Source organism: Eschrichtius robustus, chromosome X (genome assembly GCF_028021215.1).
Source record: "Eschrichtius robustus isolate mEscRob2 chromosome X, mEscRob2.pri, whole genome shotgun sequence".
NCBI lineage: Eukaryota > Metazoa > Chordata > Mammalia > Artiodactyla > Eschrichtiidae > Eschrichtius > Eschrichtius robustus.
In genome coordinates this window covers 135,776,559-135,802,168 of record NC_090845.1, presented here as the reverse complement: position 1 = coordinate 135,802,168, position 25,610 = coordinate 135,776,559, and the positions used below count along the sequence as shown (strand labels likewise).

The 25,610-nt window shown below is 38.5% G+C and overlaps 1 protein-coding gene across 1 annotated transcript in view; it reads left to right on the top strand.

Moving 5' to 3' along the window:
• F8 (coagulation factor VIII) overlaps nucleotides 1–25,610 on the top strand; it is a 122,993-nt gene that overhangs the window by 38,867 nt on the left and 58,516 nt on the right. Inside the window, exons 10-13 of the mRNA XM_068532435.1 lie at nucleotides 2,201–2,294; nucleotides 6,119–6,333; nucleotides 7,900–8,050; nucleotides 20,150–20,359. Coding sequence (XP_068388536.1) covers nucleotides 2,201–2,294; nucleotides 6,119–6,333; nucleotides 7,900–8,050; nucleotides 20,150–20,359 — 670 coding nt within the window. The remainder of the gene's footprint in view (nucleotides 1–2,200; nucleotides 2,295–6,118; nucleotides 6,334–7,899; nucleotides 8,051–20,149; nucleotides 20,360–25,610) is intronic.

Genomic DNA, 25,610 nt, shown 5'->3' with positions numbered 1-25,610 from the left:
ATGTGATACTGGATTAGACTTGGAGACATTACTATGAGTTCATGTTTGCCTAATATAGATAGATGGATGCATACAGAAATAATTACATATGTGTGTGTATGTTTAGGTTAGTATATTTCCTAGTGCTGTCCACTGAGAGGATCTAGAAGCAATGACATCCCAGTAGCAATGAGCACACCCAGATCTTGGTTTCTAATACCATTCTCTGATGAAAGGAACCAAGGCCATCTGGAGAATGGATGATTCTAGGGCTGGGCCAGGGAAAACATAAGATGAGCCTGGAGAATCTTGTGGTTTCAGAAAGTAAGAAAGTGCTCAAAAAATAAAAGGATGGGACAATGTTAAAGAAATACAGGAGCTTCTAACGGCCAAGGTGGAAGAATATGAGCAATAAAATAAAGTAATATTGGAGTAAACCTTAAAGTATAAAATAAATATCCATGAGTATATACTGCTATAAATAAATGATTGAATAAATAAATAAATAAATGGAAGAGTAGAGGCAAATCTCACATACAGAAGAATTCCAAATCAATTTTGTAGGTCTATAATCCATTTTGCGTTAATTTTTGTGAAAGGTGTAAGGTCTGCATCTAGATTCTTCTCCCTCCTCCTCCTCCTTCCTCTCCCACTGCCTCTCCCTGTCCTTCTCCTTCTCCTTCTTCTTCTTCTCCTTCCTCTTCTTCTTTCTGCATGTGGATGTCTAGTTGTCCCAGCACCATTTGTTGAAAAGAGTATTTTTGCTCCATTTTATTGCCTTTGCTTCTTCGTCAAATATCAGTTGACTATATTTGTGTGGGTCTAATTCTGGGTTCTCTCTTCTCTTCTAAAAGGAACTTTTTTAAATGGAACTTTATTATGTAGTAGTACAAAAGAGGAGATGTTGGATTAGATAGGAGCTGATTTTAACAGGAGAGAATATGGCCATATATGCATATAGGTTGGTAGATTTGATGGTGGGAAGATGAGGAATTTCTTTTCTGAATGCTTCTCCCTTCTCAGGGAAAAAATAGGCACCTGAGAGTGAGGATCAGGAAGCAAATATTAGCTGACTAAGTGGGAAGGTGAATTTCTAGGAAAAACGTAATAGGATAGCTAGGTAGCTTGAGCGTCTGTTTGAGATTTTTGGTCAACAATTTAAAGAAGCAGAGCTGTGTGATTTTTCTCCTACATCATACTGCTGCTTAGGTGCAGGCAAGGAATAGGCTGTTAGTGGGTTTTACCAAATGAGTGGGTTTAAGACAAGACTGCAAGTAGAGGGCTTCCCTGGTGGCGCAGTGGTTAAGAATCCACCTGCCAATGCAGGGGACACAGGTTCGAGCCCTGGTCCAGGAAGATCCCACATGCCGCGGAGAAACTAAGCCCGTGCGCCACAACCACTGAGCCTGCGGTGCCCGTGAGCCACAACTGCTGAGCCCGGGTGCCACAACTACTGAAGCCTGCGCGCCTAGAGCCCGTGCTCCGCAACAAGAGAAGCCACTGCAATGAGGAGCCCGCACACCACGACGAAGAGTAGCCCCCACTCGCCGCACCTAGAGAAAGCCTGCACACAGCAACAAAGACCCAACGCAGCCAAAAATAAATAAATTAAATAAATAAAATTTTTTTTAAAAAGGCTGCAAGTAGAAGTTGGTTTTTTATCCTCATATCATAGAACCTCAGACATAGAGCCCAGTTGATATGTTCAGGGTTCTTAATGCTGCTTCCATGTTATCACTCTTCTATCCTTCCTCTCTTTTAAAGCTCGTGCAATCAGACAATTCCAACTGCCACCCTTGCTTAATGCTGTAATCAACTGTCCTCCTGGTCATGCCTGCTCATCCAGTGAAGATTTTATCACTTGAACCACTGTTTTCCCTTCCACTATTGGGGAATTCAGGGCCCAAATGGTGGGAAAGGCTGAGGGGAAGCAGTGTCCTCAGCAGACATCCAAATTTCAATTACTAATGTCAGAAGGTGCAAGGAATTCTTCCTGAAGTGATTAAAATAATTTTAAATAAATGGAAAGGAACCTTTAGTGAGAAACCTAAGTAGCTGTCTGAGCAATTTTATGAAAAGAACAAACATTTTGAGCTTTATCTAGGCTCAAAGCCCTATACTGTTGATACAAGGCAGCTTTTGTTTTCTGGAGGTAGGCCACACTTTTCTTGTTGATCCTAATTGTCTTGTACCTGATCTTATATCTCATTTATACTTTCAGATTATATTTAAGAATAAAGCAAGCCGACCATATAACATCTACCCTCATGGAATCACTGATGTCAGTCCTTTGCACTCAGGGAGATTTCCAAAAGGTAAGTGTTACCTCAATTTTATAGGTCTTCCTTAACTGTAGATACAGATGAGGGCACAGCCTCAATAACAACTAAAATCATGCGCATTTATCACCCCACCATCCTTATTCTCTTAAGTTTTATTTTATTTGAAAATATGTCTTTATTTTGCCTTCACTTTTGAAGGATAATTTTGCTGGACATAGAATTCTGGGTTGAGAGGGTTTCTTTTTCCTTTTAGCACATTCAGAATATTGTTTTACTATCTTCTTGCCTTTATAATAGCTAAATTCTATTCAGTCATTCTTCCCCTGTATGTCATTTTTCTCTGGCTCTGATTTTCTTCATATTTATCCTACTTGGGGTTCACTGATCTTCCTGTGAGTCACAATATTTGTATTTTTGTTTTTAATAGCCAGGCCTTTGTCCCCAAATGAAGTAATAAGTTGCACTTCTACTAGTCATGTATGAAAATATAATTTCCCACATCCTTGATAGCTAGAAGATAATAGCCTTTTAAAATCCTGCTAATCTGGTGGGTGAAGAGTGGTATTTCATTGTTGCTTTAATTTTACTTGGGGATGAATATTTATTTTATCAAAATAATACATGCTTAAAATATTGAAAGGCTGTAAGTTCCACTCCCTAGAGGCATCCATTTTTAAGCATTTCTGTTTTAGATTTTTGGTAGTTATCTCTATAGCTCTAAAAAATCATTTATATGCTACTCCTTTGTTTTTCAGCTTTAGACATTATATATTTATTTTGTGTTAAATGAGGATTTAGCATTGTGCTTCTTCCCATTCCAGTTGTTTTAGACTTTTATCAGTGCTTTTAGTTCCTTAACTGGCTATCATTAGAATTTAAAAAACATGCTAAATACCTACGTTTTATATACATTAAGGTACTAACAACAGTTTGCCATTTCTTCTCCTCTATTCTTCCATTTCCCCACTGCTGCCAGCTATACCTTTACTTTTATAAAACTAAAGTTGATAACATTTACATTTTGCACTGTAATTTCAAATAACTCCTTGCTTTTTCTATATATTTATTCTAAACTTTAAAAGTCAAAAAACTAGCATTTATATTATTTTAGTATGTGTTTCTTATTATAAGTATATGAGTTTACTGCAGAACTAGGTGATATGCTATGATTATTCTTTTGTCTACAGTTCCAGTGATTTTACTGTTAAGGTCAAATGGATTATCCTTCTTTATTCTCTACCAGTAGTTCAAAATCATGGTAAATTTTAGTTTGCTTTATATTAAGACCATGCTGATCTTGTAATTTTTGTGTTTGTATTCCTGAAAAAAGACTTTTTAAAAAAATATTTTGTTGCAGTGTTTTGTTTTTTTTAAAAATAAATTTATTTATTTTTGGCTGCATTGGGTCTTTGTTGCTGCACGCGGGCCCCCTCTAGTTGCGGCGAGCGGGGGCTACTTCTCATTGTGGTGCGCGGGCTTCTCATTGCGGTGGCTTCTCTTGTTGCGGAGCACGGGCTCTATGTGCACAGGCTTCAGTAGTTGTGGCTCGTGGACTCAGTAGTTGTGGCTCGCGGGCTCTAGAGTGCAGGCCCAGCAGCTGCGGCGCACGGGCTTAGCTGCTCCGCAGCATGTGGGATCTTCCCGGACCAGTGCTCGAACCTGTGTCCCCGCATTGGCGGGTGGACTCCTAACCACTGCGCCACCAGGGAAGCCCCGACTTCCTTTTCTTTTATCAGGAGAAGAAATGTATGCCTTTTCACCATATCCCTTAGGTCTTCCAGCTTCTTAATCATGCTGTTTATTGGTATCTGATCCTTTTTTCTTCTAAAGATGTTCTTGTAGTTCACCAGCTTACTATTCTAATTTGGATTATATGCTTTCTAGGCCTGCTACAAAGCTGCCGTCTTTGGATTTTTTTTTATTTGGACTTGTAGGCTAGTGCCATTACCGCTCCTATCTTGTACATTTCTGGGTTTTGATTTCTTTTGTTTTTCTGGAAGTATTTCTTCTGAATACATTTAGTATATAGAGGGAAAACTTTGAGTCCTTCAGTATGATATGATGTATAGATAGGTGCGATGGTCCAGCCACCACAGAGGGTCTTCCAGGTCCCGACGGAGAAGGGTAAGGGACTGAATAGCACCGCGAGTATGGGTTCAGAAGGACCAAGACAACTGATGGTTGCAAGGTGCTTTATTTAGAATCTACTGAATCTTATATAGACAGAAGAGGAACTCATTATTAGACAATAATCCCATGGAATTGCTTATCGTCTCAGTTCAGTCACTACCACAGACGTCAACAAGTTTACAACAACTATCCTTGAATATTATCTTCCCTTAACCAGGCTCACACACAGCCCCCAGCCATAAGGAACAACCAGGACTCTCAGTTCCCTGAGGTCTCCTGGCCTGAGATAGCTTTGCTAATCTCTTTTACATTCCTCAGGCCTGGGAAAAAGAGTGCATTCCAAGGCAAGGGGGCAAAGCCCTTGAGTGGCTGCTTTTTGCGAGAGACATACTGTCTCCACCAGGAGTTACCTCCGGCTAAGACTGCATGCCTCCCACGGATAGGCTGGTTATAAATAATTTTCAATCCACTGTTTTCTAATACTCATTGTTGCTGGTGAAAATTCTAATGCTAAATTGATTTGCAATTCCTTTATGGGAGAAGGGCAATGTAACAATTCTGGGGAGATATTGAATGTGTACCCTGAAATTTGGGGGCATACGCAAATACAATTCCTGGTAACTTGCTTTTTATGTGGAGAACTCTGAAGGCTTTACTGCTCATAATTAGCAGATAAGAAGAGAGGGTAAGAGTGGAGCAGTCTGCCCTTCTGCTGTTTGACCTGGCTAGGATGCATGAGTTTTCTCTGTAAAAAGTAGATACTGTTGCGAGTAGCTGGCTTGCTGTCTTTTGAAGGTACCCTGCCTAAGAAGGCAGCCTGACAGGGTGAGGGATGCCAGAAATAATAGGCTCTTGCATATATCACTAGACGTAAGAAGAGCTGGGGAGGGAGGAGGGCTGCAGAAGGATAACTGAAGTAAGCATCTCTCATGTATACGGTGCTGAGGTCCCGATGGTTACCCCAAGGAAACCATACATGTACCCTAAGAAAAGACCAGCATCTCAGCACCTGCCGCACAGAAAGCATTGGTGACCAAATAGTGTTGTCAGAGAGAGAGTACTCACACAGCAGGACCTATTAAGCAAAAATCTATTTGCCCTTTCCTCTAATACCCGTCTACCCTCACTCCCTATTATGTTAACCCTGACCTATGGTTAGGGAATGGATATAGACTGGATCTTTAGGTATTAAACATACGCAAAAGTGAGTTTTAATTACTAAAATCAGACAGTTCTTGTCCTGAGGACCCTTTAGCCCAAGGGCAGATTTTAATTCTTGCTTCCATTCCTCACAGAGGCCAGATACCACAAGTCTTGATACCACATGGGAGTTAAAACTTCAGTGTGCAGTCTTTCAGCATCTATTCAGGCCACTCTGGCTTTGTTGTGTCTTTTTTTTTTGGCACTTGAGTTTTTTTTCTTCTTTATACATTTTCAGTTATCTATTTTAAATGTTTAAAAATATTATTATCTATTATTTCTATTAGTGGGTAGACCTGCTCATTTCAACTCAAACTAACATGGTAGCAGAAATCTCCTGAACCTATTTTTATTGTAAAAAGTTGTGTGAATCTTAAACTTATAAGAGGTGCAAATTTAGTTTTCACTTATTGAGAAACTTTATATGTACATATAAGTTTGTAGAGCCATTGTAATAATGGCATGATTACCAATATATGCCTTGTTATACTTCTAATCAAGCTATTTTGGGGTTTGGGTGTGGGTAGGTGTGAAGCATTTGAAAGATATGCCAATTGTGCCAGGAGAGATATTCAAGTATAAATGGACAGTGACCGTAGAAGATGGGCCGACTAAATCAGATCCTCGGTGCCTGACCCGATATTACTCAAGCTTCGTTAATCTAGAGAGAGATCTAGCTTCAGGACTCATTGGCCCTCTCCTCATCTGCTACAAAGAATCTGTAGATCAAAGAGGAAACCAGGTGAGTTCATCTCTTTCCAAGTGCTGGGTCTGAAGCTAAAATGGAATGATGATGCACATGAACTTCCAGATAGTATTTCCTATATATTCTCTCAGTGGACATCCACCTATAGCCTGCAGAAAATACAGTAGTCTGCAATGTTGAGCAAAAAAAGAAATGATCTGGGTTTCTCACTGCTTTTATTGAATTTGACTTTGGTGTAATAAACTTGCCTGCTGGGTGGATAGGAGAGCCTGGGCCCTAGATTATTTCTATAATACTCATTCTCAGTCTAAAATTCCTCTCTCTGTAAGTGATCTTGCCCATTTTTACATGATCAGTTACCACCTATTTTTAGATGACCCACAAATGTATACGGTAGCTTAGACGTCTCCCCTGGACGTCTCACTGTGGGTGATTCAAAGACACCTCAAAAGGAACACATGTGCAGCATCTAGCATAGTGTGCGGTATTTTAGTAGGAGTTCAGTAAATATTTGTTGAACAAAATTCAAGGCAATATGTAAAATATTTCAGAATATGGTTAGAATTTGGACCACTTCTTCCATTTTAGAAAAAATTCAGTTAAATACTCTGAATTTAAAAAGCTTGATTCTTCACAAAAACTCATTGCTTGGCTGCAGAATAACTCATTGCCATATTGCTGAGGCTTGACTACATGTCCATTTGGTTATTTATGATATATAGGATTCCTACTAGTCTGAAAACATTTTATGAACTTTAATGCAGGTAAAACACGTGGCACACAAACCCAGAGAGGCATCAGTTTGGCCAAGTATCTTTCCTAATTTTTCCTACTTATAGTTTTCCATCAGTTTTTGGAAGAGGACTGAAATGTACCTATATTCTCCAATCTCCTCCCCTCAGCATTTTCATTTCTGTAGTAATAGTTTACACAAAATGAACTTTATACATATTAGTGAAGTTTATACATTAACTCTTAGCGGATTCAATTAGCAAGTGACTAACTTGTGACTTCGGTTCATATACAAACAGCTCTTCCCCCCAAAACTTTCAACTTTGTAAACATAAAACTGAAAAGTGTTAGTGTTAGTAAACATTTTATGGTTCATCTTAGCTTTGTTATTTTACTTCTATTTTGTATTTTTAATTTTTCATAGACTGGTAGTCTTGTGGAAGGGCATTTGCTAGATGAAAGTTTAGGGAAGGCATTCACCTTACTTGATTTGACTAAATTGTTTAAGAAAGACATTGAATAATCACTTGGGTCTTTAAAGAGTGAAAATTCTCTAATCTGAACATGGAGAGAACGAGACTACAGACTCTACCAAAACAATCAGCCAGCATATAGTCTTGGGTCCAGAAGAAACTAAGTTTAATGGGTCCAGTCACCCTCTTGCCCTGAGGACACATTTGCTCTAAACATATACTCACTGCTCCCAGGCCCTGGGACATGCCACAATAGTGACCCTAGGGAGAAATGGCATTGAGCCAGAGGATTGTAGATACATCATATGCATGCCATCACTTCCATCATAGACTGCTAATTTCTACCTGACAATACTAGTAGCATTTCTTTCTTCCTTTCATTGCATGTAATTAATAGATGATGTCAGACAAGAGAAATGTCATCCTGTTTTCTGTATTTGATGAGAATCAAAGCTGGTACCTCACAGAGAATATTCAGCGCTTCCTCCCCAATGCAGATGGAGTGCAGCCCCAGGATCCAGAGTTCCAAGTCTCCAACATCATGCACAGTAAGTAAAGCAGCACTTGAGTCCCGTGGGTAATGGATAAAGGGAAACTGAGGACACCAAATTGATGTGCAGTTAATGCATTAATTTATATGCCACAGAAGAGTCATATTTCCTTAAAAATTATTACATATGAACATGTGCAATTTTATATAAATGCATAAATATGATCATATAATGCATATATTTTCTTTTAGAAGGCATCAAATATTCAGTGAAGTTTATTTTTAAAGGATAAATCAGACACACAGTTTTCATTTACCCAAACATACATAAGCCATCCTTAATATGAAATGTGCTCAATCAGTAAATTACACATGAAATACAAAGGGAATGCAATTTTACATATGTAAAAAAGTTGCCAGCTATAACAATTTAACAGTCAAATTAATCACGACATTGTACATTTAAAAAAACCCAACATCTTTTTTTGCAGCTTTATTGAGGTATAATTGACAAATAAAAATTGTATATATTTAAAGTGTACAACATGATCTTTTTGATATTTATTTGGCTTTCCCTTCCCTCTTATCTTCCCTCCTCCTTCCATATTATACCTTTCCACTAATCATTTTGTGTCCAGGTAGCCCATGTTAAAACATATTTTTCTATGATTATATAATAATATATAAACACATATATGTTGTATTAGTCTGCTAGGCTTGCCATAACAAAGTCCCAGAGACTGGGTGGCTTCAACAGTAGAGATTTATTTCCTCACAATTCTAGAGGCCAGAAGTCCGAGATCAAGGTGTCAACAGGATTGGTTTCTTCTGAGGTCCCTCTCCTTGGATTATAAGTGGTCTTTCCTCTGTGTGTGCACATGTCTGTGTACAAATTTCCTCTTATAAGGACACGAATCATATAGGGTTAGGGCCTACCCTAATGACCTCATTTTACAGAATTACCTGTCTAAAGACCCTATCTCTGAATGCAGTCACATTCTGAGGTACTAGGGGTTAGAACCTTCAACATATGAATTTGGGTGGGAGCACGTATGTGTATGTGTTTATATACACACACAAGTCAGAATGGTCAAAAATTTGATTAAAAATTTCAATCTCGGGGCTTCCCTGGTGGCGCAGTGGTTGAGAATCTGCCTGCCAATGCAGGGGACACGGGTTCAAGCCCTGGTCTGGGAAGATCCCACATGCCGCGGAGCAACTAGGCCCGTGAGCCACAACTACTGAGCCTGCGCGTCTGGAGCTTGTGCTCCGCAACAAGAGAGGCCGCGACAGTGAGAGACCCGCGCACCGCGATGAGGAGTGGCCCCCGCTTGCCGCAACTACAGAAAGCCCTCGCACAGAAACGAAGACCCAACACAGCCAAAAATAAATATAAATAAATAAAAAAAAAATTAAAAAAAAAAAAAAGAAAAGAATGGTAATATGTCAAAAAAAAAATTTCAATCTCACTACAGAGAAATATAAAATAGAATACCACTGTGATAACAATTTATACCTGTCAGACTGGCAAAATTATAATTATTACTAGTGGGCTTGTGAGTAAAAGAGTATTAGCATACAATGCTAGTGGATAACTAGCACAGTCTTTTTGAAACCAATCTGATTGAAACCGTTAAAATTAAAAATATATGCCTTTTGCAGTTCTGGCTCTATTTAAGATGGAATCACCCTGCTATCCTACTGAATGATAGTTAAGGATTGTTCCGTACAAAATGCATGGAGCAGCTATCTGAGAACCCTGAAAAGCAGTTGGCAGCAGGTAAATTGGGGAAGGAAACTAGAAAGATTTAAAAGCATGCAGATTGGAAGTAAAGAAATAAAACTGAATATGACATGATTATCTACATAGAAAATCTCAAGATCACCACAAAAAAGCTCCTAGAACTAATAAGTGAGTTTAGTCTGATTGCAGAATACAAAGTTGACATACCAAAGTCAGTCATATCTCTATGTAGCAATAGCCAACTATTGGAAACTTAAATTACAAAAATAATACCATTTATAATAGCTCAAAAAATGAAATACTTAGGCCTAAATCTAACAAAACATGCAGGATCTGTACACTGAAAATTACAAAACACTGATGAAAGGAATTTTAAAAGACCTAAATAAGTGGAGAGACACGCAACATTCATGGATTGGAAGACTCAGTAGAGTGAAGATGTCAGCTATTCCCAAACTGATCTATAGATTCAATGCAATTCCTATTAAAATCCCAGGAGGATATTTTTTGTTGGTAGGGAAAAGTATATTATAAAATTTATATGGAAAGCCAAAGGCATTAGAATAGCCAAAATAATTTTGAAAAAGAAAAATTGAGTTGGAGGACTCATATTACCTGATTTTAAGACTTACTATAAAGCTACAGTAACCAAGATAGCATTGTATTGACAAAGATGAATGACATAGAATATATAGTGCAGAAATAGACCCACACATATATGACTAATTGATTTTTGATGAAGATGGAAATGCAATTCAATGGAGAAAGAATAGTCTTTTCAACAAATAGTGTTGGAACAATTAGTCACCCATATACAAAAAGATGAACCTCAACCTAAATCTCACACTTAAAGATCAACTTAAAATGGATCATAGATCTAAATATATAATGTAAGGGCTTCCCTGGTGGTGCAGTGGTTAAGAATCTGCCTGCCAACGCAGGGGACACGGGTTCGAGCCCCAGTCCGGGAAGATCCCACATGCTGTAGAGCAGCTAAGCCCGTGCGCTACAACTACTGAGTCTGTGCTCTAGAGCCCGTGAGCCACAACTACTGAGCCCACGTGCCACAACTACTGAAACCCATGCACCTTGAGCCCATGCTCTGCAACAAGAGAAGCCACCGCAATGAGAAGCCCATGCACCGCAACGAAGAGTAGCCCCCGCTCGCCACAACTAGAGAAAGCCTGTGCACAGCAACAAAGACCCAACGCAGCCAAAAATAAATAAATAAATAAATTTATATTTAAAAATATAAATGTATAATGTAAAACGACAAAAAGTTTCAAAGAAACCATAGAAGGAAATTTTCATGACCTGGAGTTAGGCAAACGGTTCTGATAAATGACACCAAAATCAAAATTAATAGAAGGAAAAACTTGATAAATTGGATTTCATCAAATGAAAAACTTTTGCTCTACACAGGATATTGTTAAAGAGAATGAAAAGACAAGCCACAGATTGGTAGAAAATATTTGCAAATCACATATCCATATGTAAACTCTCAGTCTCAGCAGTAAGAAAACAAACAGATCCCTAAAAATGTGCAAAAGATTTGAACAGACACATTACCAGAGAAGATATATGGAAGGCACATAAGCATATGAAAAAATACATCATTGGCCATTAAGGAAATGCATATTAAAACCATAGTGAGATACCACTACGTGTCTATTTTAACAGCTAAAATAAAACAAAACGGACAATATTAAATATACTGACAAGAGTGCAGAGCAACAGGAACCCTCATGCGTTGCTGGTGGGCATGTACAATGGTATAGTCACTCTGGAAGACAGTTTGGCAAATGCAAATCAAAACCACAATGAAGTATCACCTCACACCTGTTAGAATGCCTATTATCAAAATCACAAAAGATAACAAGTGTTGGCAAGGATGTGCAGAATGGGAACCCTTGTATATTGTTGGTGGCTATGTAAGTTGGCACAGCCACTATGGAAAACAGTATGGAGGTTCCTCAAAAATTAAACATAGAACTACCATATGATCCAACAATCCCACTCCTGGGTATTTACCCTAGAGAAATAAAAACTTAGGTTCACACAAAAACCTGTCCATGAATGTATACAGCAGCTCTATCCATAATTGCTAAAACTTGGAAATAATCAGAGAACCTGGAGCCAGCTCCAAATCCCTGAGCCTTGAGCCAGGGACTCTCTGCCAGGCAGCCCCAGGAAGGAAAGCCATATGAATAGAGGAGAAACCCCCCAAGGATGACTCTGCCAATCAGGAGGAGCCAATGCCCAGAGCCCCAGGCCAGAGCAAATCTGTGCGGAGACCCTGGGAGAATCTGTGCTAAGGACGAGATCCCATTAGACCATCTCTCTCTCTCTCTCTCTCTCTCTCTCTCTCTCTCTCTTTCTTTTGCCTGCGCCACCTGGCATGCAGGATCTTAGTTCCCCTGAACAGGGATTGAACCTGTGCCCACTGCAGTGAAAGCGCGGAGTCTTAACCACTGGACCACCAGGGAAGTCCTAGACCATCTCCCTCTTAAATGGGGAGTTTATCCTATCTACATGGGATTTATTTATACTAATTTGTGTTTCCTTTTTTTCTAAATTTTTAGTATTTTCTCCTTTATTTTTTGATCAATTAAGTGTTTTTAAATTCCGATTTTTCTTTACTATTTTGGGAGTTATGCACACGTCTTTTCCCATTGTGGGGGGAATACCTTTGAAATTTTACCCTTTATACACAGACTGTTGTTGTTTGTTTTGTTTCCAGCATTATTAATATAAAATTGTATAAGTTTAAGGTGTATAACACCATAGTGTTAGCTAACACCTCCACCAGATCACATAATTACCATTTCTTTTTTGTGGTGAGAACATTTCATATCTACTCTCTTAGCAAGTTTCAAGTATATAATACAGTATTATTAACAAAATCACCATGCTGATCCCCAGAACTTATTCCTCTTACATAGCTGGAAGTTTGTACCCTTTGACCAACGTCTATCCATTTCCCACACACACACCCCAGCCCCTCGTAACCACAATTCTACTCTCTGTTTCTATGAGTTCATATTTTTTAGGTTCCACATATAAGTGGAATCATACAGTATTTCTCTTTCTCTGACTTATTTCACTGAGGATCACATTTCCCTGATGATTAGTGATGTTGAGCATCTTTTCATGTACCAGTTGACCATTTGTATGTCTTCTTTGGGAAAATGTCTATTCAGTTCCCCTGCCCATTTTTAAAATCAAATTGTTTTTGTTTGTTTGTTTGTTTTGTTATTAAGTTGTATGAGTTCTTTATGTATTTTGGACATTAATCCCTTATCAGATACATGATTTGCAAATATTTTCTCCCATTCCATAGGTGGTTACCTTTTCATTCTGTTGATCGTTTCTTTTGCTGTGCAGAAGATTTTTAGTTTGATGTAGTCCCACTTATTAATTTTTACTTTTGTTGCTTGTGCCTTAGGTGTCATATCCAAAAAATCATTGCAAAGACAAGTTTCCCTGTGTTTTCTAGGAGTTTTACAATTTCAGGTCTTATGCTTGTCTTTAATCCATTTCAAGTTAATTTTTGTGTATCATGTAATGTAAAGGTCCAAATTCATTCTTCAGCATGTGGCTATTCAGTTTTCCCAGGACCATTTATTGAAGAGACTATCCTTTCCCCATTGAGTATTCTTGGCTCTCTTGTCATTTATCAGTTGGCCATATATGTGAGAGTTTTCTTCTGGGCTCTCGATTCTTTTCCATTGATGTATGTGTCTATTTTTATGCAAGTGCCATACTATTTTAATCACTATATCTTTATAGTATAGTTTGAAATCAGGAAGTGTGAGGCCTCCAGCTTTATTCTTTCTTAGGATTGCTTTGGCTATTCAGGGTCTTTTGTGGTTCCATATGAATAGTCATATTTTCCATCAGCATTTACCAAATAGTTCATTCTTTCTGCTACTGTTTTGGGATGCTCCCTTTGTCATATGTTAAATTTCCATTTATATCTGTGTCAGTTTCTGGACTCTATATTCTGTTTGACATAATCATCTATACCTGCATTAAGACCATGCTTTTAATTACGATAGCTTTAAAATATCTTTTAACACTTTGTAGGGCAAGAAACTTTGATTCTCAATTAGTTGCACTAAGCTAGTGTCTGAGCATTGCTTAGTGGATTTGTGGGCCTCTACCTTGCAGAGTAAACAAATGTTTATTGAAGGGATGGACAGATAGATGTATGGAAGAGGCTTTCAGAAACAATTCTGTTTATAAATTGAAATCTGTGTTACTTTTACTTACTTTTTATTTAGAAATAATTTCAAACTTTCAGAAATGCTGCAAGAATAGTAAAATCCCAAATACCCTTTATCCAGATTCACTCATTTTTAAGATTTTGCTATTTTTGCTTTATCATTCTCTCTTTCTTCTATATATACTTTTTTTTTCATTTTCACTTAGTTTGTTTTATTGGGATAAAATATACATAACATAAAATTTACCATCTTAACCATTTTTAAGTGTTCAGTTCAATTCAGTGGCATTAAATATATTCGCATTGTTGTGCAACCATCCCTCTGCAGAACTTTTTCATCTTCTCAAACTGAAAGTGTATATCTGTTAAACAGTAACTCCCTATTCCCCTTCCCCCCAGGCTCTGGTAACCACCATTCTGCTTTCTTTTTTTTTTTTTAATCAGTCATCAATTTTATACACATCAGTGTATACATGTCAATCCCAATCACCCAATTCAGCACACCACCATCCCCACCCCACCGCGGTTTTCCCCCCTTGGTGTCCATACGTTTGTTCTCTACATCTGTGTCTCAACTTCTGCCCTGCAAACCAGTTCATCTGTACCATTTTTCTAGGTGCAACATACATGTGTTAATATATGATATTTGTTTTTCTCTTTCTGACTTACTTCACTCTGTATGACAGTCTCTAGATCCGTCCACATCTCAACAAATGACTCAATTTCGTTCCTTTTTATGGCTGAGTAATATTCCATTGTATATATGTACCACTACTTCTTTATCCATTCGTCTGTCGATGGGCATTTAGGTTGCCTCCATAACCTGGCTATTGTAAGTAGTGCTGCAATGAACATTGGGGTGCATGTGTCTTTTTGAATTATGGTTTTCTCTGGGTATATGCCCAGTAGTGGGATTGCTGGATCATATGGTAATTCTATTTTTAGTTTTTTAAGGGACCTCCATATTGTTCTCCATAGCGGTTGTATCAATTTACATTCCCACCAACAGTGCAAGAGGGTTCCCTTTTCTCCACACCCTCTCCAGCATTTGTTGTTTGTAGATTTTCTGATGATGCCCATTCTAACTGGTGTGAGGTGATACCTCATTGTAGTTTTGATTTGCATTTCTCTAATAATTAGTGATGTTGAGCATCTTTTCATGTGCTTCTTGGCCATCTGTATGTCTTCTTTGGAGAAATGTCTATTTAGGTCTTCTGCCCATTTTTGGATTGGGTTGTTTGTTTCTTTAATATTGAGCTGCATGAGCTGTTTTTATATTTTGGAGATTAATCCTTTGTCTGTTGATTCATTTGCAAATATTTTCTCCCATTCTGAGGGTTGTCTTTTCGTCTTGTTTATGGTTTCCTTTGCTGTGCAAAAGCTTTGAAGTTTCATTAGGTCCCATTTGTTTATGTTTGTTTTTATTTCCATTACTCTAGGAGGTGGATCAAAAAAGATCTTGCTGTGATTTATGTCAAAGAGTGTTCTTCCTATGTTTTCCTCTAAGAGTTTTATAGTGTCCGGTCTTACATTTAGGTCTTGAATCCATTCTGAGTTTATTTTTCTGTATGGTGTTAGCGAGTGTTCTAATTTCATTCTTTTACATGTAGCTGTCCAGTTTTCCCAGCACCACTTATTGAAGAGACTGTCTTTTCTCCATTGTATACCTTTGCCTCCTTTGTCATAGATTAGTTGACCATAGGTGCATGGGTTTATCTCTGGGCTTTCTATCTTGTTCCATTGATCTGTGTTTCTGCTTTTGTGCCAGTACCATATTGTCTTGATTACTGTAGCTTTGTAGTATAGTCTGAAGTCAGGGAGTCTGATTCCTCCAGCTCCGTTTTTTTCCCTCAAGACTGCTTTGGCTATTCGGGGTCTTTTGTGTCTCCATACAGATTTTAAGATGCTTTGTTCTAGTTCTGTAAAAAATGCCATTGGTAATTTGATAGGGATTGCATTGAATCTGTAGATTGCTTTGGGTAGTATAGTCATTTTCACAATATTGATTCTTCCAATCCAAGAACATGGTATATCTCTCCATCTGTTGGTATCATCTTTACTTTCTTTCATCAGTGTCTTATAGTTTTCTGCATACAGGTCTTTTGTCTCCCTAGGTAGGTTTATTCCTAGGTATTTTATTCTTTTTGTTGCAATGGTAAACGGGAGTGTTTCCATAATTTCTCTTTCAGATTTTTCATCATTAGTGTATAGGAATGCAAGAGATGTCTGTGCATTAATTTTGTATCCTGCAACTTTACCAAATTCATTGATTAGCTCTAGTAGTTTTCTGGTGGCATTTTTAGGATTCTCTATGTATAGTATCATGTCATCTGCAAACAGTGACAGTTTTACTTCTTCTTTTCCAATTTGTATTCCTTTTATTTCTTTTTCTTCTCTGATTGCCGTGGCTAGGACTTCCAAAACTATGTTGAATAATAGTGGTGAGTGTGGACATCCTTGTCTCGTTCCTGATCTTAGAGGAAATGCTTTCAGTTTTTCACCATTGAGAATGATGTTTGCTGTGGGTTTGTTGTATATGGCCTTTATTATGTTGAGGTAGGTTCCCTGTATGCCCACTTTCTGGAGAGTTTTTATCATAAATGGGTGTTGAATATTGTCAAAAGCTTTTTCTGCATCTATTGAGATGATCATATGGTTTTTATTCTTCAATTTGTTAATATGGTGTATCACATTGATTGATTTGCATATATTGAAGAATCCTTGCATCCCTGGGATAAATCCCACTTGATCGTGGTGTATGATCCTTTTAATGTGTTGTTGGATTCTGTTTGCTAGTATTTTGTTGAGGATTTTTGCATCTATATTCATCAGTGATATTGGTCTGTAATTTTCTTTTTTTGTAGTATCTTTGTCTGGTTTTGGTATCAGGGTGATGGTGGCCTCATAGAATGAGTTTGGGAGTGTTCCTTCTGCAGTTTTTTGGAAGAGCTTGAGAAGGATGGGTGTTAGCTCTTCTCTAAATGTTTGATAGAATTCACCTGTGAAGCCATCTGGTCCTGGACTTTGTTTGTTGGAAGATTTTTAATCACAGTTTCAGTTTCATTACTTGTGATTGGTCTGTTCATATTTTCTGTTTCTTCCTGGTTCAGTCTTGGAAGGTTATACCTTTCTAAGAATTTGTCCATTTCTTCCAGGTTGTCCATTTTATTGGCATAGAGTTGCTTGTAGTAGTCTCTTAGGATGCTTTGTATTTCTGCGGTGTCTGTTGTAACTTCTCCTTTTTCATTTCTAATTTTATTGATTTGAGTCCTCTCCGTCTTTTTCTTGATGAGTTTGGCTAATGGCTTATCAATTTTGTTTATCTTCTCAAAGAACCAGCTTTTAGTTTTATTGATCTTTGCTATTGTTTTCTTTGTTTCTATTTCATTTATTTCCGCTCTGATCTTTATGATTTCTTTCCTTCTGCTAACTTTGGGTTTTGTTTGTTCTTCTTTCTCTAGTTCCTTTAGGTGTAAGGTTAGATTGTTTACTGGAGATTTTTCTTGTTTCTTTAGGTAGGCTTGTATAGCTATAAACTTCCCTCTTAGAACTGCTTTTGCTGCATCCCATAGGTTTTGGATCGTCGATTTTTCATTGTCATTTGTCTCTAGGTATTTTTTGATTTCCTCTTTGATTTCTTCAGTGATCTCTTGGTTATTTAGTAACGTATTGTTTAGCCTCCATGTGTTTGTGCTTTTCACGTTTTTTTCCCTGTAATTCATTTCTAATCTCATAGCGTTGTGGTCAGAAAAGATGCTTGATATGATTTCAATTTTCTTAAATTTACTGAAGCTTGATTTGTGACCCAAGGTGTGATCTATCCTGGAGAATGTTCTGTGCACACTTGAGAAGAAAGTGTAATCTGCTGTTTTTGGATGGAATGTCCTATAAATATCAATTAAATCTATCTGGTCTATTGTGTCATTTAAAGCTTCTGTTTCCTTATTTATTTTCATTTTGGATGATCTGTCCATTGGTGTAAGTGAGGTGTTAAAGTCCCCCACTATTATTGTGTTACTGTCGATTTCCTCTTTTATAGCTGTTAGCAGTTGCCTTATGTATTGAGGTGCTCCTATGTTGGGCGCATATATATTTATAATTGTTATATCTTCTTCTTGGATTGATCCCTTGATCATTATGTAGTGTCCTTCCTTGTCTCTTGTAACATTCTTTATTTTAAAGTCTATTTTATCTGATATGAGTGTAGCTACTCCAGCTTTCTTTTGCTTTCCATTTGCATGGAATATCTTTTTCCATCCCCTCACTTTCAGTCTGTATGTGTCCCTAGGTCTGAAGTGGGTCTCTTGTAGACAGCATATATATGGGTCTTGTTTTTGTATCCATTCAGCAAGCCTGTGTCTTTCGGTTGGAGCATTTAATCCATTCACGTTTAAGGTAATTATCGATATGTATATTCCTATGACCATTTAATTGTTTTGGGTTTGTTTTTGTAGGTCCTTTTCTTCTCTTGTGTTTCCCACTTAGAGAAGTTCCTTTAGCATTTGTTGTAGAGCTGGTTTGGTGGTGCTGAATTCTCTTAGCTTTTGCTTGTCTGTAAAGCTTTTGATTTCTCCATCAAATCTAAATGAGATCCTTGTCGGGTAGAGTAATCTTGGTTGTAGGTTCTTCCCTTTCATCACTTTAAGTATATCATGCCACTCCCTTCTGGCTTGTAGAGTTTCTGCTGAGAAATCAGCTGTTAACCTTATGGGAGTTCCCTTGTATGTTATTTGTCGTTTTTCCCTTGCTGCTTTCAATAATTTTTCTTTGTCTTTAATTTTTGCCAATTTGGTTACTATGTGTCTCAGCGTGTTTCTCCTTGGGTTCATCCTGTATGGGACTCTCTGCACTTCCTGGACTTGGGTGGCTATTTCCTTTCCCATGTTAGGGAAGTTTTCGACTATAATCTCTTCAAATATTTTCTCCGGTCCTTTCTCTCTTTCTTCTCCTTCTGGGACCCCTATAATGCAAATGTTGTTGCGTTTAATGTTGTCCCAGAGGTCTCTTAGGCTGTCTTCATTTCTTTTCATTCTTTTTTCTTTAGTCTGTTCCCCAGCAGTGAATTCCACCATTCTGTCTTCCAGGTCACTTATCCGTTCTTCTGCCTCAGTTATTCTGCTATTGATTCCTTCTAGTGTAGTTTTCATTTCAGTTATTGTATTGTTCATCTCTGTTTGTTTGTTCTTTAATTCTTCTAGGTCTTTGTTAAACATTTCTTGCATCTTCTCGATCTTTGCCTCCATTCTTTTTCCGAGGTCCTGGATCATCTTCACTATCATTATTCTGAATTCTTTTTCTGGAAGGTTGCCTATCTCCACTTCATTTAGTTGTTTTTCTGGGGTTTTATCTTGTTCCTTCATCTGGTGTATAGCCCTCTGCCTTTTCATCTTGTCTATCTTTCTGTGAATGTGGTTTTTCTTCCACAGGCTGCAGGATTGTAGTTTTTCTTGCTTCTGCTGTCTTCCCTCTCTATATATACTTTTTAATTACTTATTTTCAACTTGAGAATAGGTTGTAGATATCATGCCCCTTTATCTCTTAATACTTCATTGTGTATTTCCTATGAATAAAGATATTTGCTTATATAATCAAAGTGGAGTTATGAAATCCAGAAAATTTAACATTGATAGAATGCATTATCTAATACATTTATACAATAAACTTACCTAATGGGTAGCCAATATTCCAGTTGTATCAATCAGTGCTGTCTTTTGTAGCATTTCCTCTCTCCGTTTCAGGGTCTAGTCATGGATCTAGTTGTCCTGCTTCTTTGAAATCTGTTTCCTTGAATTTGGAACACTAGCAGATACTAATTTTGATCACTAGATCAAGAGTTTTTTTCTGTTTTTTTCCTCTGTGTAGTTATTATTTTCCTCCTTGCAACTAATAAGCAGTGTATAGGGAGATACTTTGAAACCATGCAAATGTCCTGCTCCTCATCAAACTGCCACCCACCATATAGCATCTAAATCCATCATTACTGTGATGGTCTATGACTCTCCTCACTTTGAGATTGGAACTTAGCTGATCAGGTATTAACAATTTACTTTTTTGAAAGGTATAATGTTATCTCTTCTTGGGAATAAGGTAACGGGCATAACATATAATCATTTCTAATCAGATCATCACAATCCAAAATAATAAATGCAGATACTGCTAAAATCTTTTATTCTCCATTCTTTTTACAGGCATCAATGGCTATGTTTTTGATAGCTTGCAGCTGTCGGTTTGTTTGCATGAGGTGGCATACTGGTACATTCTAAGTATTGGAGCACAGACTGACTTCCTGTCTGTCTTCTTCTCTGGATATACCTTCAAACACAAAATGGTCTATGAAGACACACTTACCCTATTCCCCTTCTCAGGAGAAACTGTCTTCATGTCAATGGAAAACCCAGGTTAGTTATTTATATTATTCTTTTACTAACAGTGGTGTTTGCTTCACTAGCCATTCACATGTTCTTTTGCCCACTAGCTTACATTTGGGTAGATACTAAATGGTTCAAGTGATTTTGGTAATTACAAGGCATTTTAAAGACAACACCACATCAAGTATTTAAGTTAAAAGTCTTTGTTGTAAAAAGTGCTTTTACTTGCCATCGGCCAAAATTTTAAGTGTGTTTACTAAACTGTAATGGTGAATATACATTTATACATGCAGGTAACACACAGGGACTAAACATGTTTCTATGTGTGTTGTGAACATTGGTATTGCTGGGAAGTACATCATAATTTCCTTTTGCACACATAACATCAAACCACTGTGAAGCCTTCTGGACGAATGTGGCTGTCAGCTTCTTGTCCTCTCTCTCCCTCCATAACTACTGCAAGGCTTTTGAGAGCACCAGCCCAGTGATCAGGAGGAACACAGACCTGGCCTAAATCTAACACAGATTGTTGCAGCTTAGTAACAAGTGCTCCTTGTCCCTCCCACCCCCATCATCTGCAGAGGGAAGTACATAAAACTACCTACAGATTGTAGTTATTCTCTTACACTTATGGCTTTTCTGGAGATAAATTCTCATAGGGAAATTTCTTGGGAATAAAAACCAATCTCATCATATAAAAATATAGATTCACCTTCATACCCAGAAACTTATCTTACTTCAAGAAATGCAGTTTTGGGCTTCCCTGGTGGCGCAGTGGTTAGAAATCCGCCTGCCAATGCAGGCGACACGGGTTCGTGCCCCGGTCCGGGAAGATCCCACATGCCGTGGAGCGGCTGGGCCCGTGAGCCACAGCTGCTGAGCCTGCGCATCTGGAGCCTGTGCTCCGCAACGGGAGAGGCCGCGACGGTGAGAGGCCCACGCATCGCGATGAAGAGTGGCCCCCGCTCGCCGCAACTGGAGAAAGCCCTTGCACAGAAACTAAGACCCAACACATCCAAAAATAAGTAAATAAATAAATTTATTTAAAAAAAAAAAAAAAAAGAAATGCAGTTTTGTAAGAAGTGAGTGAAGAACCTGACAAAACTCCAGTAACACCTCTGAAAGTATCTTGTTTATTCGTGTTTATGTCTTTGTTATCTGTTTTCCAGCTAAGTTGTTAAGGTCTCTAAGGACAGGGACCTTGTTATCTTGCTCATCACTGAATCCCGAATGTTTACAGTGCCTGGCCTATAGTAGACGCTTAATAAACATTTTTTCGATGAATGAATGAATTAAATACCTGCAAAAATATTATAAAACAGTATGCATAATATGGTTGTAATTGTCTAAACCAAAGAAAGAAAGAAAGTGTGTGTGTGTGTGTCTGTGTGTAGGCAGAGAAAGATATTTAAAATATCAATATTTTGAGAAGCTTTTAAACTACTTTGGTGATCACTTAAATTCTAAAGACAAATTAAAACTCTGCTTTATGTGTCTTGAGGGAAAAGTCTGATCCCTTTTATTTGTCCTTTTGTGTCTGATTTATTTCACTTGGCATAATTTTCACTCAGCTTCACTCAGCCAGAGTCATCCACGTTGTGATATGTGTCAGTGCATCATTCTTTTTTTTTAATTTTATTTATTTATTTTTAAAAATTTATTTATTTTCGGCTGCATTGGGTCTTTTGTTGCTGCGTGTGGGCTTCCTCTAGTTGCGGCGAGCGGGGGCTACTCTTTGTTGCGGTGCGCGGGCTTCTCATTGCGGTGGCTTCTCTTGTTGCAGAGCACGGGCTCCAGGTGCGTGGGCTTCAGTAGTTGTGGCGCATGGGCTTAGTTGCTCCACGGCACGTGGGATCTTCCTGGACCAGGGCTCGAACCCGTGTCCCTGGCATTGGCAGGTGGATTCTTAACCACTGCGCCACCAGGGAATTCCCTGTCAGTACATTATTCTTGCAGCTCACTTTACACCCTGCTTTAACCGCATATCACCACAAAAAAATGATAATTATGTGATGTGATAAAGGCACATAGCTACCACTATGATGGTAATCCATATTGCAATATATAAATGTATCAAATCAATACACTGTAAAGGTTAAACTTACACAGTGGTATCTATCAATTGTATCTCAATATAGAAAGAAACTATAGTGAGCAGGTTGGTCACCTGTTTCTGTAAATAACGTTTTGCTGGAACATATACACGAAAGATATACAGTTAATTTTTGTATATTGACCTTGTATCTTGCAACCTTGCTAAATTCACTGTAAGATCTGGCAATTATTTTATAGGTTCCCATAAGATTTTCTTGTACACAATCAAATTGTTACAAATATTGACAGTTTCAGTTTTTCCTTTCCAACACTTATGCCTTTTATTTCTTTTTTTCTGTGCCTTAATTTTGAATAAAACTGGTAAGAGCAGGGAAAAAACCCACATATCAGAAGTTTTGATGAGTCATTTTTATTATCAATTATATTAAAATATTAGAAATATTTTCTTTTTTTTTAAAGGAATGCCTTTATTTATTTATTTATTTATTTATTTATTTATTTATTGGCTGTGTTGGGTCTTCATTTCTGTGCGAGGGCTTTCTCTACTTGCGGCAAGCGGGGGCCACTCTTCATCGCGGGGCGTGGGCCTCTCACTGTCGCGGCCTCTCTTGTTGCAGAGCACAGGCTCCAGATGTACACGCTCAGTAGTTGTGGCTCACGGGCCTAGTTGCTCCGCGGCATGTGGGATCTTCCCGGACCAGGGCTCAAACCCGTGTCCCCTGCATTGGCAGGCAGATTCTCAACCACTGCACCACCAGGGAAGCCCTAGAAATATTTTCTAATATCCATTGTGACTTCTTCTTTTATTCATAACTATTAAAACTGGTTTACTAAATTCCTAAACATATGGGTATTTTCTAGTTTTCTGTTGCTCATTTCATATTTTTACTTCACTGTGGTCATATAACATCCTCTACATGATTTCAGTTCTTTGAAATGTGGTGAGACTTGCTTTATGCCCAGCATATGGTTTACTTTGGCTAATGGCCTGTTGGAACTTAAGATGAATGTGTCTTCTGCAGTTGTTAGGTGGACTGTTCCATGTATGTCAAGTTGCTTTATCATTTTGTTAAAATCCTTATAAGTTTACTGATATTTTGTCTGCTTCTTACAGTTACTGAGAGAACTATGTTAAGAGCTCTACCTATAATTGTTGGGTTTGTTGTTTCAAAATAAATGAGGCAAAATAAAATCAGGTGCTTACAAATTTAAGATTGTTATGTACTCTTGTTAAATTAACCATGTTATCATTGCGAAATGTCCTTCTTTTTCTGAAGTAGTACTTGTTGCCATAATATCTGCTTTTTCTGAAATTTATGTGCCTCAATCACCTTTATTTTGCTTAATGTTTGTGTGGTATATATTTTTTTCCATTCTGGTACTTTCAGCCTATCTATGCACTTACATTTATAGTGTATCTCCATAACATTTCTTATAGTGCACGTCTGCTGGTTAATTAATTTTATCAGGTTTTGCTTGTCTAAAAAGTCTTCATTTCTCCTGAAATTGTGAATAATATTTGCACTGTGTACATACCAATGAAAATAGCTCTTGGACAAATCTAGAACAGAACAAAGAAGTATCAGAAACATTGTGGAGCACAAAAATGAGGATGGCCAAATAGAAGAGTGTATCAAAAGTTTGACTTGTGTCATTCTGTCCCTCAGTCTGAAGCAGCTTGGTGCCAAAGGGGATCCCCTCTAAGGGATTTCTTCCCATGGGGAAAGGACAACAGGAGAACTGTAACACCTCTTGTCACTACCAGGAACACTACCAGCCTTCACCACCTGAGGAGCTCCATAGTCTTCACAGATACTGAAGCCAGCTGATGGACCTTCTCAGAGTCCAAGCCACTGCACTCCCCCCAGAGGAGGAGCTGCATCCTCCCCTCAGGGCTTAGGCCTCCCCCAGCACCCACCATCTTCAGGGCTTGAGTTGCTGGTGTGCTTGCAACTCAGAGCCTGAGGACCCCATCATCCCTGGGGCCCATGTTGCTGCTCTACCTTGTCCCCCCAAGCACCAAGACACCACTGCATCCCACCCACCAGGACCTGAGCTGATGTGGCATGCCCTTGGAGAATGTGGACCCCCGCTTCATTGGCGATCTGTGCATGCCTATGCCTTTGAAACTGGCACCGCTACAGCAGATGTGCTCATACTCCAGGCTCAGGAACCATGAACTACACTGTCACTCTGAGCACCTGCACCCCAAACAGTGGCACCACCATCAATGCATGTACATCTCTGTCCCAGAACCCAGCACTGCCATCAAGGCCTGTGTGCTGACATGCCAGACACGGCACCAAGAAGAATCCCCTCAGCTAAGACCTCAGTCTGTGGGTGAAAAGAAGAACAAGAGGACCCCAGCATCCTTTGCCATCTAGGAGGCCAACAACCCTCACCACTACTGCCATCACAGACACTCACAGCCTTGACCACCAAGGACCCTCCACAGTCTTCGCTGACATTGACCTCAACTGACAGAGCTGCATGGAGACTATGCTGTTGTGCCCTCCCTGGAACTGGAGCTGCTGAACTGCAGAAGAAAGAAAGAGAGAAAGAGAGAAAGAGGGAGAGAGGAATGAAGAAAGAAAGGAAGGAAGGAAGGAAAGGAAGAAAGGAAGGAAGGAAGGAAGGAAGGAACCCAGAAATCCTGGAGCTAAAGAATATAATGAAATGAAAAATGCAATAGAGAGCTTCAACAACATACATGATTAAGCAGAAGAAACAATCTTCAAACTCAAAGATAAATCTTTTGAAATTATCCAGTCAAGAGGAGAAAAAAAAAGAATAAAGAAAGCCTACAGGATTTATGGAATACCATTAAATTTTTCCAGACAAGACATACAAGTGACCAACAGGTATATGAAAATGTTCTCAACATCACTAATCATCAGGGAAATGCAAATCAAAACCACAGTGAGATATCAGCTCAGACCTGTCAAAATGGCTATTATCAAAAAATCACATGATAATAAGTGTTGGCAAAGATGTGGAGAAAGGGGAGTCCTTGGGACTTCCCTGGTGGTCCAGTGGTTAAGACTCCATGCTCTCAATGCAGGGGGCCTGGGTTCAATCCCTGGTCAGGGAACTAGATCCTGCATGCCGCAACTAAGATCCCACATGTTGCAACTAAAGATCCTGCATGCCGCAACTAAAGATCCCGCATGTCGCAACTAAAGATCCCGCATGTCACAATGAAGATCCCGTGTGCCGCAACTAAGAC